The 23,328-nt window shown below is 38.3% G+C and overlaps 2 protein-coding genes across 3 annotated transcripts in view; both read left to right on the forward strand.

The window, feature by feature from the left end:
• Positions 1–23,328, forward strand: part of LOC129751004 (uncharacterized) — a 951,184-nt gene that overhangs the window by 120,528 nt on the left and 807,328 nt on the right. The window lies entirely within an intron of this gene.
• On the forward strand, positions 11,062–11,914 carry LOC129751009 (uncharacterized). The gene is made up of 3 exons (XM_055746245.1): positions 11,062–11,209; positions 11,272–11,691; positions 11,755–11,914. The coding sequence occupies exons 1-3, from the start codon at positions 11,117–11,119 to the stop codon at positions 11,845–11,847; spliced, it is 606 nt and encodes a 201-aa protein (XP_055602220.1). The 5' UTR covers positions 11,062–11,116; the 3' UTR covers positions 11,848–11,914.

Here is a 23,328-nt window from a genome sequence, read left to right on the forward strand (position 1 = left end):
TGTTCGCCCTTTACATGATCATATTAGTGATCATCACTTCCTTATAGTGAGTTTCAATCTAAGTTCAGGCCTTATCATAGCACTGAAACAGCATTAACCTTCCCATGCCGTTCGGGTCAATATGACCCGAAGCGCACATTTAAAATCTCTTTATCATCATTTCAATATACTGAAGAACTATGAATTTTGACAGACCAAGTATGTTCTATGAAAATAATGATCAAATTAACGTCAAAAAATTGAAATTTGAGTTTTGAAAATCGGTTCATTGGGTAATGAAATACAGCTAAGCAAAGCAAAAAATGGATATCGTTTTTTTAAAGTTAGATTTTTTTCTACCGGAAGATCTGAGATAGCGGTCAAAACTTTCATTGGACCCCAACATATCTATACACTGTCGAATAGATGGATTCTTGACGATTTCAAACATCAATGAAACACTTAAATACAGAAAAGCTGTCAAAAGTTATGAGCATTTTAAAAATAAAATTGATTTTTCGGCCTTTTTACTTTCTGAACCAGTTTCTGATAACTTGGTAATACATATCGACTTTATTTTGAAATTTTGAGTAATAGGAACAAATTACCTTCACAATGAATATAATATCATCAAAATCGGTTAACATTTACAGCCAGGAGAACGAAATCAAACTACAACTCAAATTTCCCCGAAACGGATATTTTGCGAACGGCATGGGAAGGTTAATGAAAGTGCACAAATATACATTACTTCTCCAAATGTGCGGCTGATATGATATACTCTTATCTTCACGGACGTTCACAATTCGTTTTTCTAAATGAAATTTTCTCCGAGTTTTCAGATATTGATTCTGGAGTTCCCCAAGCTTCTATTTTGGGACCCATTTTATTTTCCTTGTTCATAAATGATCTCCCTTTGGTCCTAGATTCTTGCTCAGTTCATCTTTTTGCTGATGATGTTCAGATATACTTACGAAAATGCATAAATGGGCCATAGATAACTTTCTTGCTATCAATCCTGAGAAAACGAAAGCGCTTTTCATCAATAAATCAACCATCCGTATCTCGCCCCCAAAACTTTATTTTGATGGCCAAGAAATTCTATTTACTGACCACGCTGAAAATCTTGGAGTTATGTTTGAGCAAAATTTCTCTTAGGAACGTCAAATAATCACACTATGTGGCAAAATTTTTAAGATATGTTTCACATCTTCAAAAACTCTTAATAGGTTGCCGATTTGAAAAGTTTGAGGCTTTCAGGTCAGCTACTGTTATCCACAGAATTCTCACATCAGGTAAACCGGTATATTTGAGATCACTACTTGTGCCACTTAGAAGCTCTCGAACCGGTTGCCTTGCTATCCCCGGAACAGTTCTGTTTACTATAGTAATTCGTTTTTCGTGAGAGGTATCGTTTATTGGAACGTTATTCCCTTTCATATCAAATCTATTCGATCTAAGTCAGAGTTCAAAAGGGGTGGTGGGACTTGCTGAATAAGAACGTCAACTTTTTTGTTCCTCAACTTCAATCTTACTATGTAGTCAGCTAAAACAGTAGATTATAATTATAAGGCTAGGAGAATAAATAAACATTGTAACAATTTATAAGATTTTATTTTAAGTTACATAATTGAGAAAAAATTAAAAAAAAAAATCAAAGTTAGTTTCGAAAAAAGTGTGTTTCCTGAAATCGAACCGTGTATTCAGCGGGAAAATTGAAACTATTGAGGTACGTTCAATTCTGAGAGAAGGTACGCATAAGTACCTGTTTGGTACATGCTGGAAAACCTAATTTCAGGTCGAAATTCGAAAATTTTCCCGCTGAATGGATTGACGTTGAAAAGTTTGGGTACAAACAGAAGATTCAAACCTCAACTTTCAGGATGCTTAATCGGGATAGCGCACGGCACCCTTCCAAATAAACGAATTTCAAAGTTCCAACAAAAGCTTTCGAAGCAGGCAAATTGAAAACAAAATAAGAACTGTTCTTATCAATGGAAATAATTTTTTTTTCGAAACAAATAAAATGAAGATGAAGATATTACAGCTATATCTAAATAAGATATTCATATCTCAAAGCGATGGGTTCAAGTAATGATTTTGATATGCTGTTCTGATCGGGTACCTTTGATTATCTTTAGACGATACCAATGGCTTAAAATTGATAACAAGGCTAATAGCGTTTTCGTTTATTCTCCACTGGCTCGAGTGCACACTTTTTCTTCATAAAAAGAAAACAAAATCGTCAGCCGGGACGATGCATATAATTTATATGCATCCTCCAGGGAGACGATTTCGTTTGTTTATGAAGTTTGCCACTGCCTTCGCGCCAGTGGAGAATAAACGAACCGGCTATAAGTTTCACAAAATTTAGTATTCAATTTGAAATCAACTATTAATGATACATACTTACTCATAAAAAACTCATTTCACGTAATCCACGTCTTTATTTCAGAATCTAGAAATAATACATATCTCCTAACATTTACAATGAGGCTTTGAAACTAATCCTTCTACCTAATATTATATATATTTAACGCAACTTATTTTTTATCGATTTCGCCAACATTATCATGTTGAAATAAAAAAATAGTAAGTAATGATTCTGACACTTCATATACTAAATTCAAAAATATCATATAATATATATTGGAACTTTATTTATGCTTCGCAAGTTAAACCGAGCTTCTGAAGTTTTTTGCTATATTTTGTTATGGATTTTCATTACACACAATAAATGTTAAGATTTATTCCATTGATCGTATAAATTTTAATGGCTGGATTTGGTTCAGTGTACTAACTGATTCAAAAAACTATCTGATTTCTAGACCTTCTTATTTTGGTACACTTCATACGACGTCACATGCCTTAAAACCACATATCGACTTCACCATACGATAATTTTTGTAAATCGAATCACAAGACACAAGATTTAAATGCTCACCACTACTCCCAATGAAACTTAGAGAGAAGAAACTTAGGATAGTTTCTATTTTTTTTTCATATTAAAAGAATTATTTTAGAAAATTCATATTAGGTAGTTTCGAAAATCATGATTCAAATTTTGTTATTATTATGAACTAAATTTTTCATCATTTTTTTTTAATATTTTATTGTGATTTTTGTTATTTTTTATCATGTTTTAGACACATCTAGAACTTTTTTTGTTATGTTAAGAATGATTGTTATTTTTATCATATTTGTTTTTTTTTGTCATTTTGCATCTTTTTAAGATATTTTTTAGGCTTTTCTATTCTTTGGTTTGTATTTGTTTTTGAGTTTTTGGAAAACTTTATGTTTTTCGTCAATTTTGAGTGTTTTATATTTTGTTTTTGAAAGTTTTGTTATTGTTGTTATATTTTATCAACATTCAAGAACGTAAAAACGTATTTATGTTGTTTTTCTGAATTATATTGGTCCTGTTATAGCGAAAACTATATGGTAATGACGTTCCAAAAAACCGTGCCACATATGCCAAAATTCGATGTTGCCAAAATCGGATGTTTCCAAAAACAAACGGGTCTGTATTTGTAAATAAGAAACAAAGAATTTATGAATTGTCATAAAAACAACTACATGGCTCGATTCCAGAGTTTCGCCAGCAGTTTTGGCGTAATTATTAGAATCAAAGACATCTGCCTCTGTCTGGCAATTTTAGCATTTGTAAGATGCCAGCCATCATAACTTTGGAAGATGGTCATATAGTGCTAAGGATAGAAGATCTCTTCAAAAAAATATGAAATTTCACTGAGATCCTATGTGTCTGTGTTCGTTTAAAAATAAAAATTAAAATCATGTTAAAATTATCTTAAAATTATGCTCAAAAATTAGGAATGAGTTTTAAATCAAAACGAAGCTTTGCAGAACTCAGGGTTCAAGAAATTCGAAAACGACCCCAATTCGACACAGTGCATTACACATAGTATGAAATTAATAAATATCATTCCGAAAGGATTAAAAATTATCATGGAGATGCAAAGATGGGGATTGATTTCCCCTTCCTTTAAGTCCCTTAAACGCTGCTCACTCTACTCAGATATGCAATTGGAATTCCATATCTACAAAATAATTGGTGATGGCAATCAGACTTTCATTCCTTTCAGCTCACAGATATCATGTTATCAGATTGCCAATGCAGGAATGAAAAACATAATGAAAGATGATACAGTATTGATATTTATTAATATCGTTCATCATAAGGATAGGATTTTCGAAGAACTATATTTATACTTTTTTTTTTTTAAATTCCATTGTTGGCGAAATCACTGAAGAATCAAGTGGCAAAAATTTGAAACATGGGAAAAAGGCAATCAATAGAAAGAATTTATTTCAATTTCCACGAACCATAAAGTTTGTTTGGGCCCGGATATAGCCTCAACAAAAGAAGAAAGACGCTCTGATCCCTGAACCACCCTATTTCCATTCTGGTTCCGCCGAGCATTTCAAATCAAGAACCACCGTCAGTTTTGCCTGCCGGCCATTGATACCGAGGCGTTGAAAAAGAGGATAATAACTTTCTTGCCTCCTGTCTGTGGTGGTCCTTCGAGCCGGATTCAGCCCAGTCTGCCTCCTGCAGTCTACCGGAACGTATACCTACTTGGAAGTATATCTCAGTACATATACAAATCCGGTCTGTTCCCGTCTATGAGAAAGAGAGAGTGTGTGTGTTTGCGTTTGTGTGACGGTTCCTCTGTCTAGCTAGAACTTTCAACTTTGACAACCGGCGTCGAATGTCTATACACTGCTGCGAAATGTCTTTCCCCGCAAAGTTATTCCAATCCAACCAAACGGATGACGCTCGTTCGCTTACAACTCAGCGTCGTTGGAAGTTCGTTGAACTGGAAAGCTATTAATGTTTAACCACCTCGACAGTATGAATAGATAATGATGAATCTGTTCTATTGGATTCTGGTGGAACTTTTTTGTCACACTTTTCGTTCAGTGGAATATAAACACTTAGGGTTGTTAATCTGTTTGGAACGCTAAATCGAAACCGTTTTCACCAGATGGAGGAAGGTAAATGTGTCTCCCCAATTCACACGGATTCAAAACGGTTCGTTCCACTCTCGCTCATCAACACAAAGATACAAAACAAAAAAGGAATAAATCAGTCCACTTTGAATAAAGTTACTACTCGACTGACAGGCTGAACAATGGCGCTATAATCCTCTGCTGGATAGCGCAAAACTGCCGGATGGAATTATTTGTACATCGTCACAGCTCTTTGACACGGAACCCTTTTTCGGATGCCGGCCTGGGACACGCTCGAGGACGCTCTGCTCACAAAAAAGAAGGTTATGTTTGTAGACATTTTCATTGCCATGTTCCAGCCTCGGCTCGGGTTTTGTCGCAGCTTGGGCTTTTTAGACATATTGAAGTGGTTACCTTCCTCCTATCTACGGCTTTCGGATGAACTTGGAAGGACCGCTGATGATGATGATGATGATGATGGTATCACGCCACGACGACGATGATTCGGGGAGTGATGAGCTTTTATGTTTGGATGTTTGTTTGTTGGGCTGGACGGACCAATTCGCTTCTGGCAGCCATCATGGTTTGATGAAATACGCGATGAAGTTAACGTAACGGTCCTAGAGGCATATTTACACGCAATAGCAAGGGTGGGTTGTTTTCAAAACGGAGCAGAAAAAAGCACCCAGGCGGGATACACCGTTCCCCTCTGGAAGCAGGATACGTAATTAAGTGCAAAAGTGGTCTCAAGTGCTTGTTTATGTTGCCATCCCGTCAAAATAAAGGAGCCGTCTTTTTTTTACATTGGCAACCAAAAGTTTAGGGTTTGAGATAAAAACTGGCTCAATTTATATAAAATTCTAACAATTATGATGCCTAAATATGTTATCTAAAAATTAAATTCCAGGATAAATTTAGGTTTTAAATGTTTGAGATCAGAATTAAAGTTTGTTTTTATTACGAAAAAAACAATAATGATCTCACGAGATCTTTGAATGTTAAAGATTTATTCTTTATATATACTTTACTGCCACCGATCATCAGAAATTAGCGCTATTGGTCATATCTCAAATCGATTCTGAATGCGTTCTTATCAAATGCATCTCAAATCGATTACTAATATGTAAAATCTTTGAATGACTAACTGTCGGTGAAATACCCGGGTAATACCCCCAATCCGCCAGCGAAAAAGAAAAAAAAACTACCACAACACAATTGAATAGATTGTGGTTATAATGCGATAATGCTAAGCTTAAAATATCGCGTAACAGTGAACTCTGTTATCTAATCTACGGTTACGTTTACGTTTTACGTAAATACGGAGTGCCAATACAGTTCTCCATATACTTTTTATAAATACTTCGACAACCTAGATTTTTTTTATATAATCAAATTCAATCAACCAAACAATAGTAACATTCTTTGAAATCTTGGTTATCAGATTTATCTTTGTATGCTGCGCTGCTGGGTTCGGACGCACACTACTCAGATGCTCCCCGGCGAATGAGTCACCCCACTCCGGTCGCGGACTGGTGCTGGTTCCAACGCAGGGCAGTCATGATCCGAGTGAACCCATCGCTGACCACGCGCCAAGTATTGGCATCCTCACACATTATCCGCACGATGTTGTCGGCTGTCGTGTCGGGTCTACAAGCGGCAAGCATTTTAGTGCGTACCCCTTCAAACCTAGGCCAGTTGAACACTACGTACTCTGGTGTGTCTACTGTGTCACCGCAGGTTGAGCAGAATGGCGAGGCCAAACCTATAGTGGTACTACATGGAGCATCCGTGACCAGCCGAGAACTGCGTCATGTAGAAATCCACCTCCACCATCCAAAATCCGACGTCAGGGATCAAGCAATGGGTCCACCAGCCGCATTCCGAGTAGTCTCACTGGTGCTACCAGTTAGACATCGAGGCTTCTTTGGCATGTTTTCGCACATCGGGCATGTGTCTGTGCTCGTAACAGAATATATCTTCCTTTAACAGGACGTATGCACTGATAACCCGCAGATTCATCAGCCGCTGCACGCTGCAAAGTTTCTACAAATTACACTGCCTACTCAAGGACACGACACTGCACAAAATGGACAAGGTCACGATCGCCACGATCACGATCCAACTTTTCAATAGCTACTGTGGCGAGAAGCTGAACCTCCCCTGTTGATAAGCCTGATACTAAGAGAACCACGTGCCGGCGAATCCCACAAGTCTCACTCCCGTGAGACGGCACAGTCTCAGCAGTTCGTCGAAATCGATGTTCAACAATACCGGGCTAAGTATAGTTCCTTGTGGAACGCCTGCAGAGACACTCACTGTTTCCAGTCCCTTGCTGGTCGTATTCTGTAGATGGCGGTCACGGATGTAACACTCAATCATCCTACAGATATATGCCGGAATCCTTATACGAATAAGCGACAATGCAATCGCTGCCCAACTGAAGCTGTTGAAGGCGTTCTTCACAGCAAGGGTGACCACTATGCATAATCGGTCTCCATTCCTCTTCTTCAGCATGGCTTCGTCTGCCCCCTCCATGACTAGTCTAATGGCGTCCACCGTGCTTCAGCTTTTCCGAAAACCAAACTGATTAACGGATAGGCCGTTCGCGCTCTCGGTGTAGAGCTGTATCCTGCTCTGAACCACCTTCTCTAATACCTTTCCAGCATAACCCAGTAGACATATCGGGCGATATGCTGAAGGGTCACCATTTCCGGGTGTTTCATGAGCGCGGGCTCCACTACATTGTTGGGATACCATCCGGACCCGGAGCTTTGTTCAACTGGAGGGACTTAGCAATGTCCAGCAGTTCTTCCAGCGAAATCTGCTCCTCCTCACGTGTATCCCAGTCATATGGGGCCCTCGACCATGTGACTTCCTGGTGCTGTGGGAACAGCTCGTTGACGATTTTGCGCAGTTTGTTCGGGCACGTTTCCTGCGACACAACCCCGCGCCGCGTTTTGGCCATGACAATCCTGTAAGCGTCGCCCCAAGGGTTGTCATTGGCGTCATCACAGAGTTGCCTGAAACGTGCCTTTTTGCTCGCCTTGATTGCTCTGCAGAGGGCAGACCTTACACTTGCGTGGAGCACTCTTCGTTCCTCTTTCGCTTACGGGGTCCTCGCTCTCCGCACATATAGCCTAGGCCGTAGGCAGCTAATACGCAGGTCCGCGATTTCCGTCGTCCACCAGTACACGGGTTGCCGAGTGTCTTTTCGTTTGGCCCTCCTCGTCATTGCAGCGTCCATGCGAATGCGAGTGCCCTCGTCAGGTTTTTCGTGGACAGGTTTTCCCAGTTCAGCTCCCATTCTAACACTTCGACGAAGACGTTGCGGTTGAATTGTGTTGTCTTCCAGAGGCGTGCTCCTGTTGACGTACCTCTTCTACCTGTCCACGTATTTGTGCCCACACGATATCGGATCACAAAGTGGTCCCTATCTATGAACGATTTGCTCATCCTCCAGTCGCTCGTCCAGCCCGGACTGCAGTAAGTGACGTCTAAGATGGACTCGCTCCCATTCATGTGGTTGGTCCTTGTATCGCTCACATTCCCCAGGTCTACGTTGAGGATTGGTAAGGCTTCAGCTAGAAGTTGTCCCCTGTGGTTCTGGGGTTTGTAAGGCGACTACCCCATTCTACGGCCCACGCGTTGAAGTCCCTGCAGATGACAACGGGGCTTCAACCCGGAAGACGCTCAACGATATTGCCCAACATAGCATCTACCTCTGTGGCTTTCTCGTCAAGATTTTTGATCCTGACGGTAACCGTGGTGCTCAGGGCACGGATTTCCGCCATCTTCCCGAAATATCTCATATAGCATGAGATCCGCGCTTTTGGTGGTTGAGCCACGTCTGAGCTCAAAGAACATCTCGTCGGAGTGTGTCCGACAGATTCTCCTCACGTCCCCTCCTAGGCCCACCAGCTATCGCTCGTCCTCATTTGGCATTGGATTAGGTTCTTTCCGGTACCTTTACTACCAACGCCTTCCCCTTGTCCTTGAACCAGTTGAGTTTGGGTTTGGAGTTGGGTTTGGCTTTGTGACGTTTTTCCATTTTCGTTCAGCTGTCTGCCACCCAATTGGTGCTTTGGGAAATAAGCCTCCTCTTTGCTTCACCCGGATCTTAGGATACCGGGGTCGTTTCTATGAGGTTCAAGGTCTCGTTCCCCCTGGAAACCCTCTTTTCCTCTTGCCATTTCCGTCAAATTCCGCTTCGCCATTGGTCTACACGAAGACGCTGACCTTCTTTAGCCGAATAGTTTCTGTCCGCATAAAGGTCATCACGTCCTCTTCACGTGCCTTCATGCGGCACTCCGGTACCATAAGGAGGCTCACCATACCTTGGTTCGCCATGACGATAAGTACCATCACGTTGGCGAGTTTCAAGCGGACCTCCTGGATGTTAGATATCTTCTTAACGCATTTCACCAGGTCCTGAATGCCCACCGCTAATTCAGCTGGAGCCTCAGGGTCCTAGAGCTCCCGGGAGCTTAGGAGTTCCTCGACTCCCTGCTGGACTTTGACGAAGGGGTCTTCACTCTCTCCGACTTCTACCGTCGTTCTCACCGGCTCGGCGAGTTGCTTAACCGGCAAGCGCCTTAGCTCGCTCCTGCCAATCGGATTGGGACAATCGTCCTTCTCCGCCTCTAACTTTTGCTTCCGCGATTTGTTTTGTTAAAGTATGATGTTTGATCCCACCGCATATACGGTAGACTGAGCCAGTGACCTGCTTAGCGCAGTAAGGACTTGAATACTATGGGTGTGTCCTGGTGCCTCACAGGCTACCGTTAGAGAATGACGTAATTTTACGACCCGCCAGCCTTCCAGACTCATCGGCACGGCCAAATGGACCTTGGAGACCTTGGCCAAATGAACTCGGTTTTCTATAAAGAATCCATGGTCATAATCAATATTCGTTCTCTCGGCCGTACATCTGCAGTAATGGAGACACGATTCCACTCTGCACCACGGGGAGGGTCGCAGAGCATCGTCTTGGTCTCCCTCCTGCATGTGCGCCGTTCTATCTTTTGATCACCTCACGATTGTCGGTCAGGACGTCTCCGTCCTTATTCCGGCACATTTCGGCTCGCGGGACGAAGCCTGCGAGATGCGGTGAGCTTCTGATCGACCATTGTCTTCTGTAAAAAGCTGTTTTTTCGCTTTTGAGCTTCAGGGTCAAGAACACTCGTTGCCAAACGAACAGGTCTGTACTCAAAGGAACATTCCATATAATCCATCTAGCAGAAAATACTCTCACAGCTTTACTATGCGGTACAAGAGAGTCAGAGGCTTTTGCAACTGACTGGAAGAATATATTGAGGTCGTGGGAGGAAACTTCGCACCAGTCGGAGCTACACCTGAAAAATTCCCAATGCGTGAGAGAAGGAAGTGTTAAATACCCAAATGTATTGATAAATTTTACATCAACTGGACCAGACCTTTAGGAACCAAACTCATTATCTTAATGGCGCGATAGCTTAAAACGGGCATTTACTAGTTAACCGATACAATTTACTACACACAACAAAAGCAAAGCAATTATCGGATGATAGAATTTCGGGAAACTACCAGGTAGGAATCACCTTCGATAACAGCCGGCTACGGGGCTTCCGATAATGATTCCGTAAATGAAAATAAACAAACAAAATATCACGCGCGGTTGTTGTGGTTTTTAATCATCGATGATTGATTAGGTCGTGGGAATAGAGGAGGGAGCGAGAGATATTTTCGGCACTTTACTACGTAGTAAGCGTTGAGTCATTGTATTTTTTTTGGGGATATTACGGCTTGTTTACGGATTATGATACTTACCTAGATTAATGACGTATCTGGTATGCCACGACGTTAGCATGTTCAGCGACAACTGAACAGCACCCATGCAGTGATAAGGATTTGTAATTCACATTCACGTCTTTCATTAATCAATTATCGACTAAATACCACAACGGATCATTGGCATGTTTTCTTGATTAGAGGAAAATCTTTATCGGTGGCGCTAATCTTTCAGGGGGTCCTACGTGTAGTTAATCGTATCGTAATTGAGTCATACGATAACATTACAATTTCAGTATAAAAGGAAGGAGTCCATCGTAATGAATCGAATCAGTGAACGAATTGAGCTGTTATTGGAAGGTGCTCGTTGTAGAATCCTCTCAAGTTTTGATCAACTAATATGACTCGTTTGTACGCCTTTCTGGCTGTATGCCTGCTTCTGATAGCTTCCGCAGCAGCTCAGTTCGATTGTAACTCAGCTCCTCCGGGTGGAGTAAGTCTGCAACTGACGTTCAACCGACTTGAATTTAACAATTAATTTCTTCTAACATTCAGAGTCCCAAGATATGCTGCCCGTGGATGGACGGAGCTTCGGTGCACAATGGTACTGCCTATCTGGTATGCTGGGAGAAGTACGCTCATTTTCCGGTCAACCTGATCCCCGGAGGTGGAATTGCTGGAGGTCCCGCCGGATGTGCTGCAGAATGCTTTTTCGACAGTGTTGATGCCTTGGATCGCAATCAGCGGGTCACTAGGGTTGATCTGAATGCGATGAAGGCCCACGTCCGGAAGTTCACCCACCCGGATGAGCTACCCGTCATGGATGAGGCTCTGGAGTACTGCGTATCGGAGGCTAACGCAAGGGCCGAAATTTTCTACGCCATCCAGCGAGGACCTCAGGTGGTTCCTGGTTTGGAAAATTGCAGTCCCATTTCTGGGTTCACCTTTTCCTGTTTGCATGTTTACGCTATGAGAGTAAGTTAGCTTCTGGTAATTAGTTGATGAAGGTATTCTTATGAATTCTTTTCGTGTTTACAGACCTGTCCCTTCGGAGAATGGAATCCAGAAGGACTGGAAATTTGTGATGAAACTCGTGACTTTTACAACGCTTGTCCACTGAACCCATACTAGTTTAAATGGATTGACCCGTAGCTTGGAAACTGTTTTCAGATTGATGTGTTTTCAGTGCAAATAAAGATTATTTTAAAAGTGATTTTCTATTGTTTTATGTGTTTCGTTTTTTTGTTTCATAGATTAATAAGGCAGAACTGTACGAAACTCGCCAGTCCAGTGGTTGCCCATTAGACTGAATCAATCTGCGCTTCCTTAGCCAGCTCCGTCTTTTTTTTTCCACCGGTAGGCCAAATCAATGTAAACAATTAGCAAAAGCTGCCTGAAAATCCGCGCTTCCAAAGCCATTTCGTCTTTTTCCACCGGAAAGTCAAATCAAAGCAATAAATTAGTAGCAGCAGCCACAAAAATTTGAGCTTCTTTAGCCAATTCCATTTTTTCACCGGAAAGCCAAACCAAAACAAACAACCAGCAGCAGCAGCCTTAAAAATCGTTACTTCCAAAGCTATTCCGTCTTTTCCCACCGGAAAACCAAATGAAAGCAAACAATCAGCAGAAGCAGCCTTTAAAATCTACGCTTCCTTAGCCAATTACGTCTTTTTCTACCGGAAAGCCAAATCAAAACAAACAAACAGCAGCAACAGTCTTAAAATCTGCGCTTCCAAAGCCATTCCGTCTTTTCCCAAAGGAATGAAAAATCATAACAAACAATCAGCAGCAGCAGCCTTAAAAATCTGCACTTCCCAAGCCATTTCTAAAAATCTGCGCTTCTAAAGCCATACCGTCTTTATCCACCGGAAGGCTAAATCATAATCATCAGCAGCAGCATCCTTAGAAATCTGCGCTTCTTTAGCCATTTCCGTCTCTTTCCATGGGAGCCAAACCAAAACAAACAATCAGCAGCAGCAGCCTTAAAAATCTACGCTTCTAAAGCCATTCCGTCTTCCTACCGGAGACCAAACCATAACAATTTTGTTTGTAGCAGGAGCCTTTAAAATCTGTGCTTCCTGTGCTAATCCGTCTTTCTACCGGAGACCGAATAAAAAACTTTTTTTTGGTAGCAGCAGTCTTCAAAATCTGTGCTCACTGCACCAATCCGTCTTTCTACCGGAGGCCAAGTCAGAAATAAATTTTTCGTAGCAGCAGATACGCTATTGTCGTATTGAATGAATCTCAATTCTGAGATTTATTCAGAGACATCTTTCACTCACAAGAATAGATCAATGACTGACTTTGTTTGTGTTGCCAAAAGTACAAACGTTTTCATAGATATTTATTTTATTTTAACTCTGAGGTAGCTACAGGAAGCCACCACCGGACCCTGACGTAAAGTGTCCTTGGAAGTTACCTCTAGATAATCCCCTTTTTTCCTTTAATAAGATCAGAATAAACAGTTGAGTAGCCGCTACGATTACGGCCCCCTCTTACTTACCCAAAGTTAGGATAAATACTCCCGGCACATAAAAACTTTATAAGTAAAATGCCTTAAATAAACCATTTGAAAATCAAAAAAATATTTTATTGTATTTATCTTCAGTGTTGCCGAATACAATTATGATTTCAATTTATTTTTAATTTAATTTTATTTATTTTCTGCATATCCTTCATCTCATCCCTACAAAACTTAAGTGCTAAGATGTTTATTCAATTTGCGACAATCGTTTATTTTTATCTTAAGTTCCGAATCATCTATCACAATCATCAATAGACTCTAGAGACAAAAAGATTTCAAGTTTATGTAGTTACTCTTTAGTTCTGAAAGGGGCTTAAAATTTCAGGGTAAGTCTTCAAAAAAAAAAAATAATAATAATAATTAAAAAATTGATAACCCCTTGAATTCCTAAAAGAATCCAGAAAAATTCTTTAAAAAAATGCTACGTAAAATTAAGGCTTTTTCCCAAAACCGAAAATACCGGTTTTGGGAGGACCGTAAAACCGGTATTTGGCATCGCAAACTGAAAAACTTGCGCCATTAATTAAATTGCTAACTCATTCAAAGTTAGCGATCGTTAATTAAATACGCTAAACATGCTAAAAAAGTTACCGCTTCAAGCTTAAAACGCTAATCGCTAACTGTTCACCAACAATAACCAACAAAAAAATTGTTTATATTGTTTTAAAGTTCATGTTGTTTGTATTTACAGGACACATTTTCTTATTTATTTATTTACATTAAAAGCTGTCGAACTTGTCATTAGACTATTGTCATTTGCTGAAGCCAGTAATTTACCAAACGTGTACGTGAAAAACGCTTTGACACTTTCCACCGCAAAGTTAAAATATCGATCAGCAAAATGTTTAAAAGCAACACATAAATTATTGTTGTATCTCAATTCATTTTACTCAAATACTTTACAAACACAGGCCGTATTTTTTATTGTGTCCAGTCCTATGCAAAATCTTTAACCCGTTTTCACCTTTTTCAAACTTGCAGGAGCTTTGACAAACGTGAACATTCATACAGTTTCTATTCAAACTTTGAAAGAGGGCTTAAATGATCTGTTAACAAATATATGATTTCTTTGACTGGTGAATGTAGTCTATATATAGGACGTTTCGGCTTCTCAGTCATGTAATTTTGAACAAAAACTAGAAACAGCACATTTTCTCAGTGTCCTACGTTTCGGCCATGATCTTGGCCATCATCAGGGATATAGAGAGTGTACTGTTTGTCAAATGGTAGAATCCTGGCTATTATATTGTTGTTGTTTTTCCTTTTTTCCTTCCGATCTGTTTAATTTAATTTAGTGAACAATATAAATTTACCTGAATTTAGTGTATGGCATGAAAAGATGTACATACCAGTGTAAATTGAATAATTTTTCACTTTTGAGAAATGTTACGGTTGTTTTTAACTTGTCTGTCTTCTAGCTATCACTTCTTGTTGGATGTTTCATCTGTGGTTACCATTATTGGAGATGGATTCTGATGTGTTGTATATCATTTGTGTTGATGGGTAAGTGAGATGCGTTTGTTTAAGTTATGGTTGAGTGTGGTTTGTTGTTGATCATACTTGTTTTGTGGAGTTTTCTCCCTCTCTGAATTTTCGTATTTTATAGTAGTCCAGCAGCAGAATGGAAACACGAAAACAAGAACAAATAATCACCGATCATCTCAAACGCAACAACTATCCTCCAAAACTCATAAGCCGTCTATTTCGCCGTACAACACAGAACGAAAAAACATATCAAAACAAACAACAGAAGCCCGAAGAGAATCCACCAGCCATATCTCCACCACCATCACCACCTCCTGTTGCACCTCCATCACCACCGCCAATTCCTCAACCACCAATCATCGAAAAACCAATCACGTATTTCTCGCTACCACACATACCAGGTCTAAGCCAACAGATAAGCAAGGCCCTACAAACCCAATATCCAGCCATCAAAATAGCTAACAGAAACACCCATACCGTTAATAATTTTTTCACTAAAATGAAGGACCCCATAAGCAAATCACAGATCCACAATTGCATATATTCGATCCCATGCGAAACATGCCCAGGAAGATACGTGGGAAAGACCACTAACAGCATCACGCAATGTATGTATGGACACAAATCGAATATAAACACCCTTGAGAAGCTACTTCGAGTTGGCCACGAATACACAGATCAGGAAGTAATACAGCTAGGAGAGAAAACTGCTCTCCTTAAACACTGTATTACTTTCAAGCACCGATTTGACCTGAAAAATGTAAACATTGTAGATCGGACACATAATCCCCACACATTGGACATGCTGTAATGTTTTCATATAGTCACAGAACCACACGCAGTAAACTCACGCAAAGATGTTCAGGGTGTTAGTGTTATCTACGCGAGACTACTATCAAATACGAAAATCCAGAGAGGGAGAAAACTCCACAAAACAAGTATGATCAACAACAAACCACACTCAACCATAGCTTAAACAAACGCATCTCACTTACCCATCAACACAAATGATATACAACACATCAGAATCCATCTCCAATAATTGTAACCACAGATGAAACATCCAACAAGAAGTGATAGCTAGAAGACAGACAAGTTAAAAACAACCGTAACATTTCTCAAAAGTGATTAATTATTCAATTTACACTGGTATGTACATCTTTTCATGCCATACACTAAATTCAGGTAATTTTATATTGTTCACTAAATTAAATTAAACAGATCGGAAGGAAAAAAGGAAAAACAACAACAATATAATAGCCAGGATTCTACCATTTGACAAACAGTACACTCTCTATATCCCTGATGATGGCCAAGATCATGGCCGAAACGTAGGACACTGAGAAAATGTGCTGTTTCTAATTTTTGTTCAAAATTACATGACTGAGAAGCCGAAACGTTCTATATATAGATCTGTTAACATTGTGATCGACATACTTACTGATACATTCTGAGCGTCGCTCACTGACTGATTCAAAGCCATTTAGCCTAGCATCATTGTCGATCATGTTTATTATTGATAGACAATCATGAATGTTTCAAATGGAAAATTTGAAGAAATGCTAGGACCACATGTTGACAAAACCTGTCGCACGAACTTGGCACTTAATTGCGGTTAGCTAGTAGTTATTGGTACCTTCTACGCAAAGCGAAAAGTAGACTTTCATCTGATAGCCTTCATACATAGCTCAAAACTGATACATATCAGTTGTGAATTTTGGGAGGTTAAAAATCATCAAGGAAAGCAATCACTATCGAGACGCTCGGTTGCTGATAGCCTGCGTCCCTACCTGCCATAGCTTGTTTTTTTCAGGAATGTTTGAAATATAGGAGCGTCGTTGTTATGCACAGGGGAGATAAGGGCTTGATGGCCACTAGAGTGCCCCAAATGACCCGACTTTTGAAAAAGTTATGCGCTGCAGGCTAAAATTGATCCTAGGCCTAGTACAAGATCTCATGCCAAATTTGGGCCAGATCGGATCACGGGAAGGGGTCGCTCAACGAGCCTGAAGTTTGTATGGGATTTTGAGACATTTTGTTCGAAAGAAACATGAAAAGCCAGTTTTTCATCAATAACCTTTGTTTCCGTCGGTCGATTTCTTTCAAAAACGGGTTTTCTTAAAGCCCAAACTATTAAAAACATTTCATCCGAAGACTGCATTTCGATAAGAGTTAAGGCAAAAAAGTTATTAGACTTCCAAAATGGGCTAACTTTTTTAACGGTGGTATTCATCACTGCTAATGAGGCGTCAAAAAGTTCGACCGCCCGACTCATAAACATTGATGAATACCAACCTTAAAAGAGTTAGCCAATTTTTTAAGCTTAATAACTTTTTTATCTTAACTCACATTGAAACGCAACCCTCGGATGAAATATTTGTCATAGTTTAGGCTTTAAGAAAACCTGTTTTTGAAAGAAATCGGTCGAAGGAGACAAAAGTTATTGACGAAAAACTGGTTTTTCATGTTCCTCTCGAACAAAATGTCTCAAAATCCCATACAAACTTCAGGCTCGATGAGCGACCCCTTCCCGTGATCCGATCTGGCCCAAATTTGGCATGAGATCTAGTTCTAGGCCTAGGATCAATTTGAGCCTGCAGCGCATAACATTTCACAGGTTTTGAATTTCCCATACAAATTTGGGGCAGTCTTATGGCCACCTTAAGCAAAACGCTTATTTAACCATAGAAAATAGCTATAACATGGAGGTTACATTATTGTTTCGTGTTCAGACACTTGAAAAGCCTATTTCCTAACGGGCTGAAACTTGAAAAATGAGATAAAAATGTTGAAAAATGCATTTTAAAAATTTTTGCCAAAAGCTGAACACCAGCCACTGTAGGGGCATAATGAGAACCCCCCTGGGGCAGTGTAAGCACCATTAATCAGGGCACGATGAGCGTTTTCTACCGGGGAATCTAGCAGCGAATTTAATTCAATTAAATATGTCATGTGAGACGTAGATTCATCAAACAAAGCAATAACAAAATAATCTAGGCCTGTTTGTAGAATACAAACAATTCACACACGCTCATACATCATTATTATTAAGTTTTATTAGTGACACTTTACCATCTTCGTGGCATTCGTGTCATTCTCATACATCATGTTTCTGGTGCTTTGTTTGGCGAAGGATGCTACTAGCCGTATAATGTAACAATCAAAAAAATCGATCATGAATTGTAAATGGAAAAAAATCACCTCGAACAGAAATCGAACTCTAGTCTTTTGATTACCTCTCCGACACCTTACCAATAGGCTAAATCGTCGGATGTAAACTAGTCAAGTTGTGGCACTATAAATCAATTTTAATTCACTGCTATATTCTACGGCAGAAAATGCTTATCGTTCCTCGATCAGTGGTGCTCTATATGCCTCGAGTCAACAAATTTAAGTAAAAACGTGTTTTAAAATTGATAAAAGTGAAAAATCAAAAACTTTTTGGTGAAAATTGAGAAACAATGTGTACATAATGTTGCAGTGCGTACATTATAGATCAAAGTTATTTTAAGCTCATAATATCTTATTTCTTCTTCTTCTTACATCAACATGGCCAAAACATGTAGGCATCCTGGAAAATGGGAGACTTGCGTCTACCATTTTTCTTTTCAGCGTAATACCTGTTACATATGCCTATGCATTGCAGGTATTACTACGGCCAGGCCAACCATGTGATGAAAACCGCATAAGATACAGGATACAGGGGCGGAATGAAGCTTGGAGATCTTTACCAAACGCTTCATATAATATTTTGAATATGGAAAGACCTAAATATGAATTTGTGTCATTTGGGAAAGTATACATATAATAAAATTGGTTGATGAACGGCTTTTCAGTCAATTTTTAAATTCAAAACGATTGTTATTTATTACTGTCCAGACGTTTCGGCTATTTATTGTAGCCTTCTTCAGTGGAAAATAATTGTCAGGTTCGTTTCCACTGAAGAAGGCTACAATAAATAGCCGAAACGTCTGGACAGTAATAAATAACAATCGTTTTGAATTTAAAAATTGACTGAAAAGCCGTTCATCAACCAATTTTACAAAATTTCAACTCAGTCGAATATCAAAAACAATATACATATAATATTGATACATTAAATGCTGTTAAGGAATTAGTAAATTACGATACCTACCAACATTATACTCACAAGGCTGGTAGCGAGTAACTTTTTAGTGACTTGGTCACTTTTTTTGGGTCAGTCACTAAAAAGTCACTTTTTTCATCATTTGGTCATTGGTCATCATTTGGTCATCATTTGGTCACTAAAGTCACTATTTTCCGAAAAATGGTCACTTTTATCACCAAAAGTCACTTTTTTCACCGATAATAAACCAATGAAAGAGTAATTTGAATTGCTCGTGTTAATATTGAGGGTAGTAACGGTAAATTACTTGATCAGTCAGTCAGAAATTTTTTCGCCTCCGGCGGAATTTCGGCATGAATCACCCTTGGCTTGAGACATTTCGATCTACGACATTATTTGACGTTCGTGAATTGAAACTAACCTTGATTGTAGATTCTAGTTTTTAGTTCAATCAACCTTTTGTATTGGAACTCAAAACTTGATATACAAAAACCCTATCTCGTCTTTAGTTAGAATGGGTTTTTATTAAGAAGTCTAACTAAGATTGAGATTGAAACGAACCATTTTTTTATGAAAAAAAAATCTTTTATGTCATAACAAATGTTATGATGATATGAAATATTCTTTAGAAAACAATTTCAGACTCAATTTTATTTCGTGTTTTTTGTTCTTCTAAATACTTAAAAAAAGGGTTGTAAAAATTTACACAAGGCCACAAAAATTACATTTTTTTAGGTGCTTTGAATTTAAACGGTAATTTCAACTAATCCCCGAATCTAAATATGTATGCAATATTTCTATCAGCTTTTATATTTATTATTATTTATTTCGTCTTTGGTTTAATAACCGTACAGACTGATGACTTAAAAACTAGGAAATTCTTCTCAAGCCTATTTTAAAACAACGTTTGCACATATTAAAATTAAACAAATTATACACTAAATTAAAAAGTTCACAACACTTGTCAATAGGGTGGTTTACCAAATCAATAATTGAAAAAATAAGCACCAGAATGGTTATGATGAAACATGTTTATTGAAAAAACTCTTCCTGAAATGTTTTTAAAAACCAATCTTTTTTATTTCCATACTTTTTTTTTCAATTTTTTAAATAAATCTACCAAATTTTATTGTACAGTTTTTTTTTCAATTTTATTATCAACCTGCCGGATTTTTTTTAATCAAACTTTTTAAATTTTTAAGATATATTTTTAACAATTGTTTCCTTGTTTTTAAATTCTAAATTTTCGTGTTCTTCAACCATAAGCCTTAAACTCCAAATTTTAAATAAAAAAAACATAATTTCAACCTTCTGTTCTTTCAGGAACCAATATTTTAATCAAAAGAGACAAAATACTCAGAGCTTGTAATTCAAAGCTTAAAAACCTGCGATTGAAACTTTAAAAACTTTTTATTAATATTTTTTAAATGAAATCATATTTTTGGATCGATCATGTTTTTTAAATTAATCTAAAAAGTTTGAAAAATTGTTCTAAGTAGCAACTTTCAAAATAAATTTGAACTCATTATTTTCAATTTTTTATCAGTTTTTATTATTCACATAATTACTCATTTTCTAACATTTCTTTGTCAGTGTAGTTGAACATGGAGGATTTTACTTTATTAAAGGTTTTATGGCTGGCTTCTATAACTGACACTTTTAAAGTAATAATAAATATATTCTTCTTTTTATAAAATTAAATTAAAACATCAAACATTGAATAAATTCTGTTTCAAAATTCATTTCTTACTCAGTAATCGGTAATTTACATTTTAAATCGTGATTAAATTTTTTTTGTTCAAATTAAAAAATTACAGCGGAATTTGTCACTAAACTTCCAGTTAAAAATGAGGAAAAGAATTCCAAATTTAGATGAATAAAAATTAACAATTATTATCATTTTCCTAACATCTATTCATGTTAAGTTTTGTACAAGATTTGACATTTATTTTAGAGTTCAGATATTTTTTAATTTTAAATTTGCTAAGAAATTCTTTTGAAACTAATTTATTTCTTACTTTCTTGACTTATCGAAAATTTGAAACATTCATTGTAATATGTTTCCAAAATTTTGTTTATCAGTCATTTTTTTAGTTTTTGTGTTGAACATGAGTGACAAATGGTGTAAAAAACCCTTTCCTTTTCAATTGTTTATTTTTGATATTGTTATTAATTTTATCTAAATTTGAATTTTGAAAACCCCCCCGGAAGGGTCCATCGCACGGGCCTGACTGGACACACTTTTTGTACTTCAAAGTTATTTTTTCGTTCTACATAGTCACTATTTGGTCACTTTTTCCGGTCCTCAAAGTCACTATTTGGTCACTTTTTTTTTTCAAATTTTGGTCACTAAAGTCCCTACTATTTCATTGTCAAACCGCTACCAGCCCTGTACTCACCGCTGTAATAATTAGAATATAGAATATTACATTTGGGTAAGCTTTCGCTATTTTCAAGAAGTATTAAAACCAAAAAAATGCAACTGTTCGTTGGTCTAGAACTTGAAATTGAGATGACAAAAGATCTTGTTGCAAGTCATTCATGCCCATTTTAGACGAAGAAGTTAAAATTAAAGCGAATACTTAGCCTTGGGATTTCAAACAGATGTACCGCTAGACTAAATTCTGCTGATAAGAGACCACTTTCCCCCGTTTGATCAATGCCGTTTGACTGACTGCACCCTCGGAGCGGTTGGCCGCGCCTAATGCCTCTGGAGAACCCACCGACACACATTACTTCTTCGTTCATTTCGGGTCCTTTTCACTGGCTTGATTATGATAACTCTTGATATCTATGTATTAAAATTTTACTTTTGTAATGAACGAAAATTAAGAACTTGGAAAAACACGTCTTTCTTCCCAAGCACTCAGAAAATGTGGCCCTTCAATTAATTCAAAACTTGTAACCGTTCTTTCGTAATAAATGAATTTGAAATACATTAAATAGAAACACAACATTAGGCTTTGGGAGCTTTGGGTGCCCAACACCGTAAAAAAGCAAATACATCCCATCATAGCAATCCGGCTTGCTAGCTGACGGCGACGAAACGGCACAAAAGGGGAAAAAAAGATTCCGGCTTGTGAAATTTCTTGAAGATCTTATTTCTTCATTCTGTTGACACAAACAGCTACAATTTTGTGGTTCATGGATAAAAAATACTTTTTCGAACACTTCCCGAACACTTTAATCACGATTTCGAATATTATTCAATAATTTTCCAATCAGAACACGAGCTCTTGGAAACAATCGAACCGCTTTGATCGACATCTCGAGCCCGACCGTGGATTTGAAATAAATATTTCTTGCTTATAACTCTGCGCCCAGACGAAAATCTACCGAGTACACTAGCTTTCATTTTAACGACCAATTTAATATCTAAATTTTAATTTACCCCGGAAACTTAAACGGAAAAAAATGTACGAAAAACACGACCGCACTCGACCAAGGCTTGCTTAGCTCTCCAAGCTCATAATATCTTATTTCATAATGCTCAAAAATTATAATATTTTCGTTACTTGAGAACCTAGCTGATTTTTTTTAAATATGTATCTCCGTAAAGATGATAAGGAGATTCCTGTTTTTGTGAAAATTAATGCTATAGGGAGTACGAAAAAAATCCTCATGAAAATTTATTTAAGAAAATACGCTTTTTGTGGAAAAGAGTAGTGCTTATTATGCCCTGGGTGCTCGTTATGCCCTTATCTCCCCTAATTGCTTGTATGCTTTGCTTGAAGAAGGATAAATTGACTGCTACGATTTTTTCCCTTCCGAATGCAGTTAAGCATGGCTCAGCGAAAATGATTGATTTTCAGAACATTATTGATGTAACTCACATATTATTGCTGTTTTCTATGGTTGAAAAAGCGTCTCCTTAAGGTGGCCATTATGCTCTTATCTCCCCTACTCTGTATTCTTACATCACCTTACACACTCTTTTCTGGAAAATAAAAATGGTTATCCTTTTTCAAGGACTTTGTTTTTTCACCCGAAAAACTCCCCTGCATTATGATGTCTCAACTCAACCGAGCAACATAATCGAAGTAGATCCGGTCCAGACCACATAAAATTTACCGCTACCGCCCCCCTCAGAAGTCATGTGTAGACAAAATCCTTTGCTGAAAGCCCTTCAACGCAATCGTATTTTTGGGGCGAGCGAACACACCCACCCAGCTTCTCGCTCGAAAAACACGTCTCAAAATTATGTTTCACAAGATATGTACCACACAATCGACCGACCTGTCATTTAGTCTCTTGGCCGACAAAAACCCACAAACAACCGCCATGTACTTGGGTCTTGGGAACGTTTTTCATCTTCGCAGCTTTCACCACACCCAGCCCGAGAGATCTTTGCCATTTGGCAGTCGATATGTTTTATTTTTTCCAACAACCCTACCCTCATTGGCAGTAAAATCCTGGGGAAAATCTACAAAACCAGAGCTCAGTTTTGTTACTTCACATTTAACAAACGGTTGAATGCATAAATAAAAAAAACGAAACAAGAACTGGTAGCGAAATA

The sequence above is a fragment of the Uranotaenia lowii genome, chromosome 3 (assembly GCF_029784155.1).
Source record: "Uranotaenia lowii strain MFRU-FL chromosome 3, ASM2978415v1, whole genome shotgun sequence".
NCBI classification, from domain to species: Eukaryota; Metazoa; Arthropoda; class Insecta; order Diptera; family Culicidae; genus Uranotaenia; species Uranotaenia lowii.

Bases quoted from the DNA above. Each gene is read 5' to 3' on its own strand.
- LOC129751009 (XM_055746245.1), top strand. From the start codon at position 11,117: ATGACTCGTTTGTACGCCTTTCTGGCTGTATGCCTGCTTCTGATAGCT. The intron at 11,210-11,271 runs GTAAGTCTGCAA...TCTAACATTCAG, and splicing joins ACTCAGCTCCTCCGGGTGGA to AGTCCCAAGATATGCTGCCC. The intron at 11,692-11,754 runs GTAAGTTAGCTT...TCGTGTTTACAG, and splicing joins TGCATGTTTACGCTATGAGA to ACCTGTCCCTTCGGAGAATG.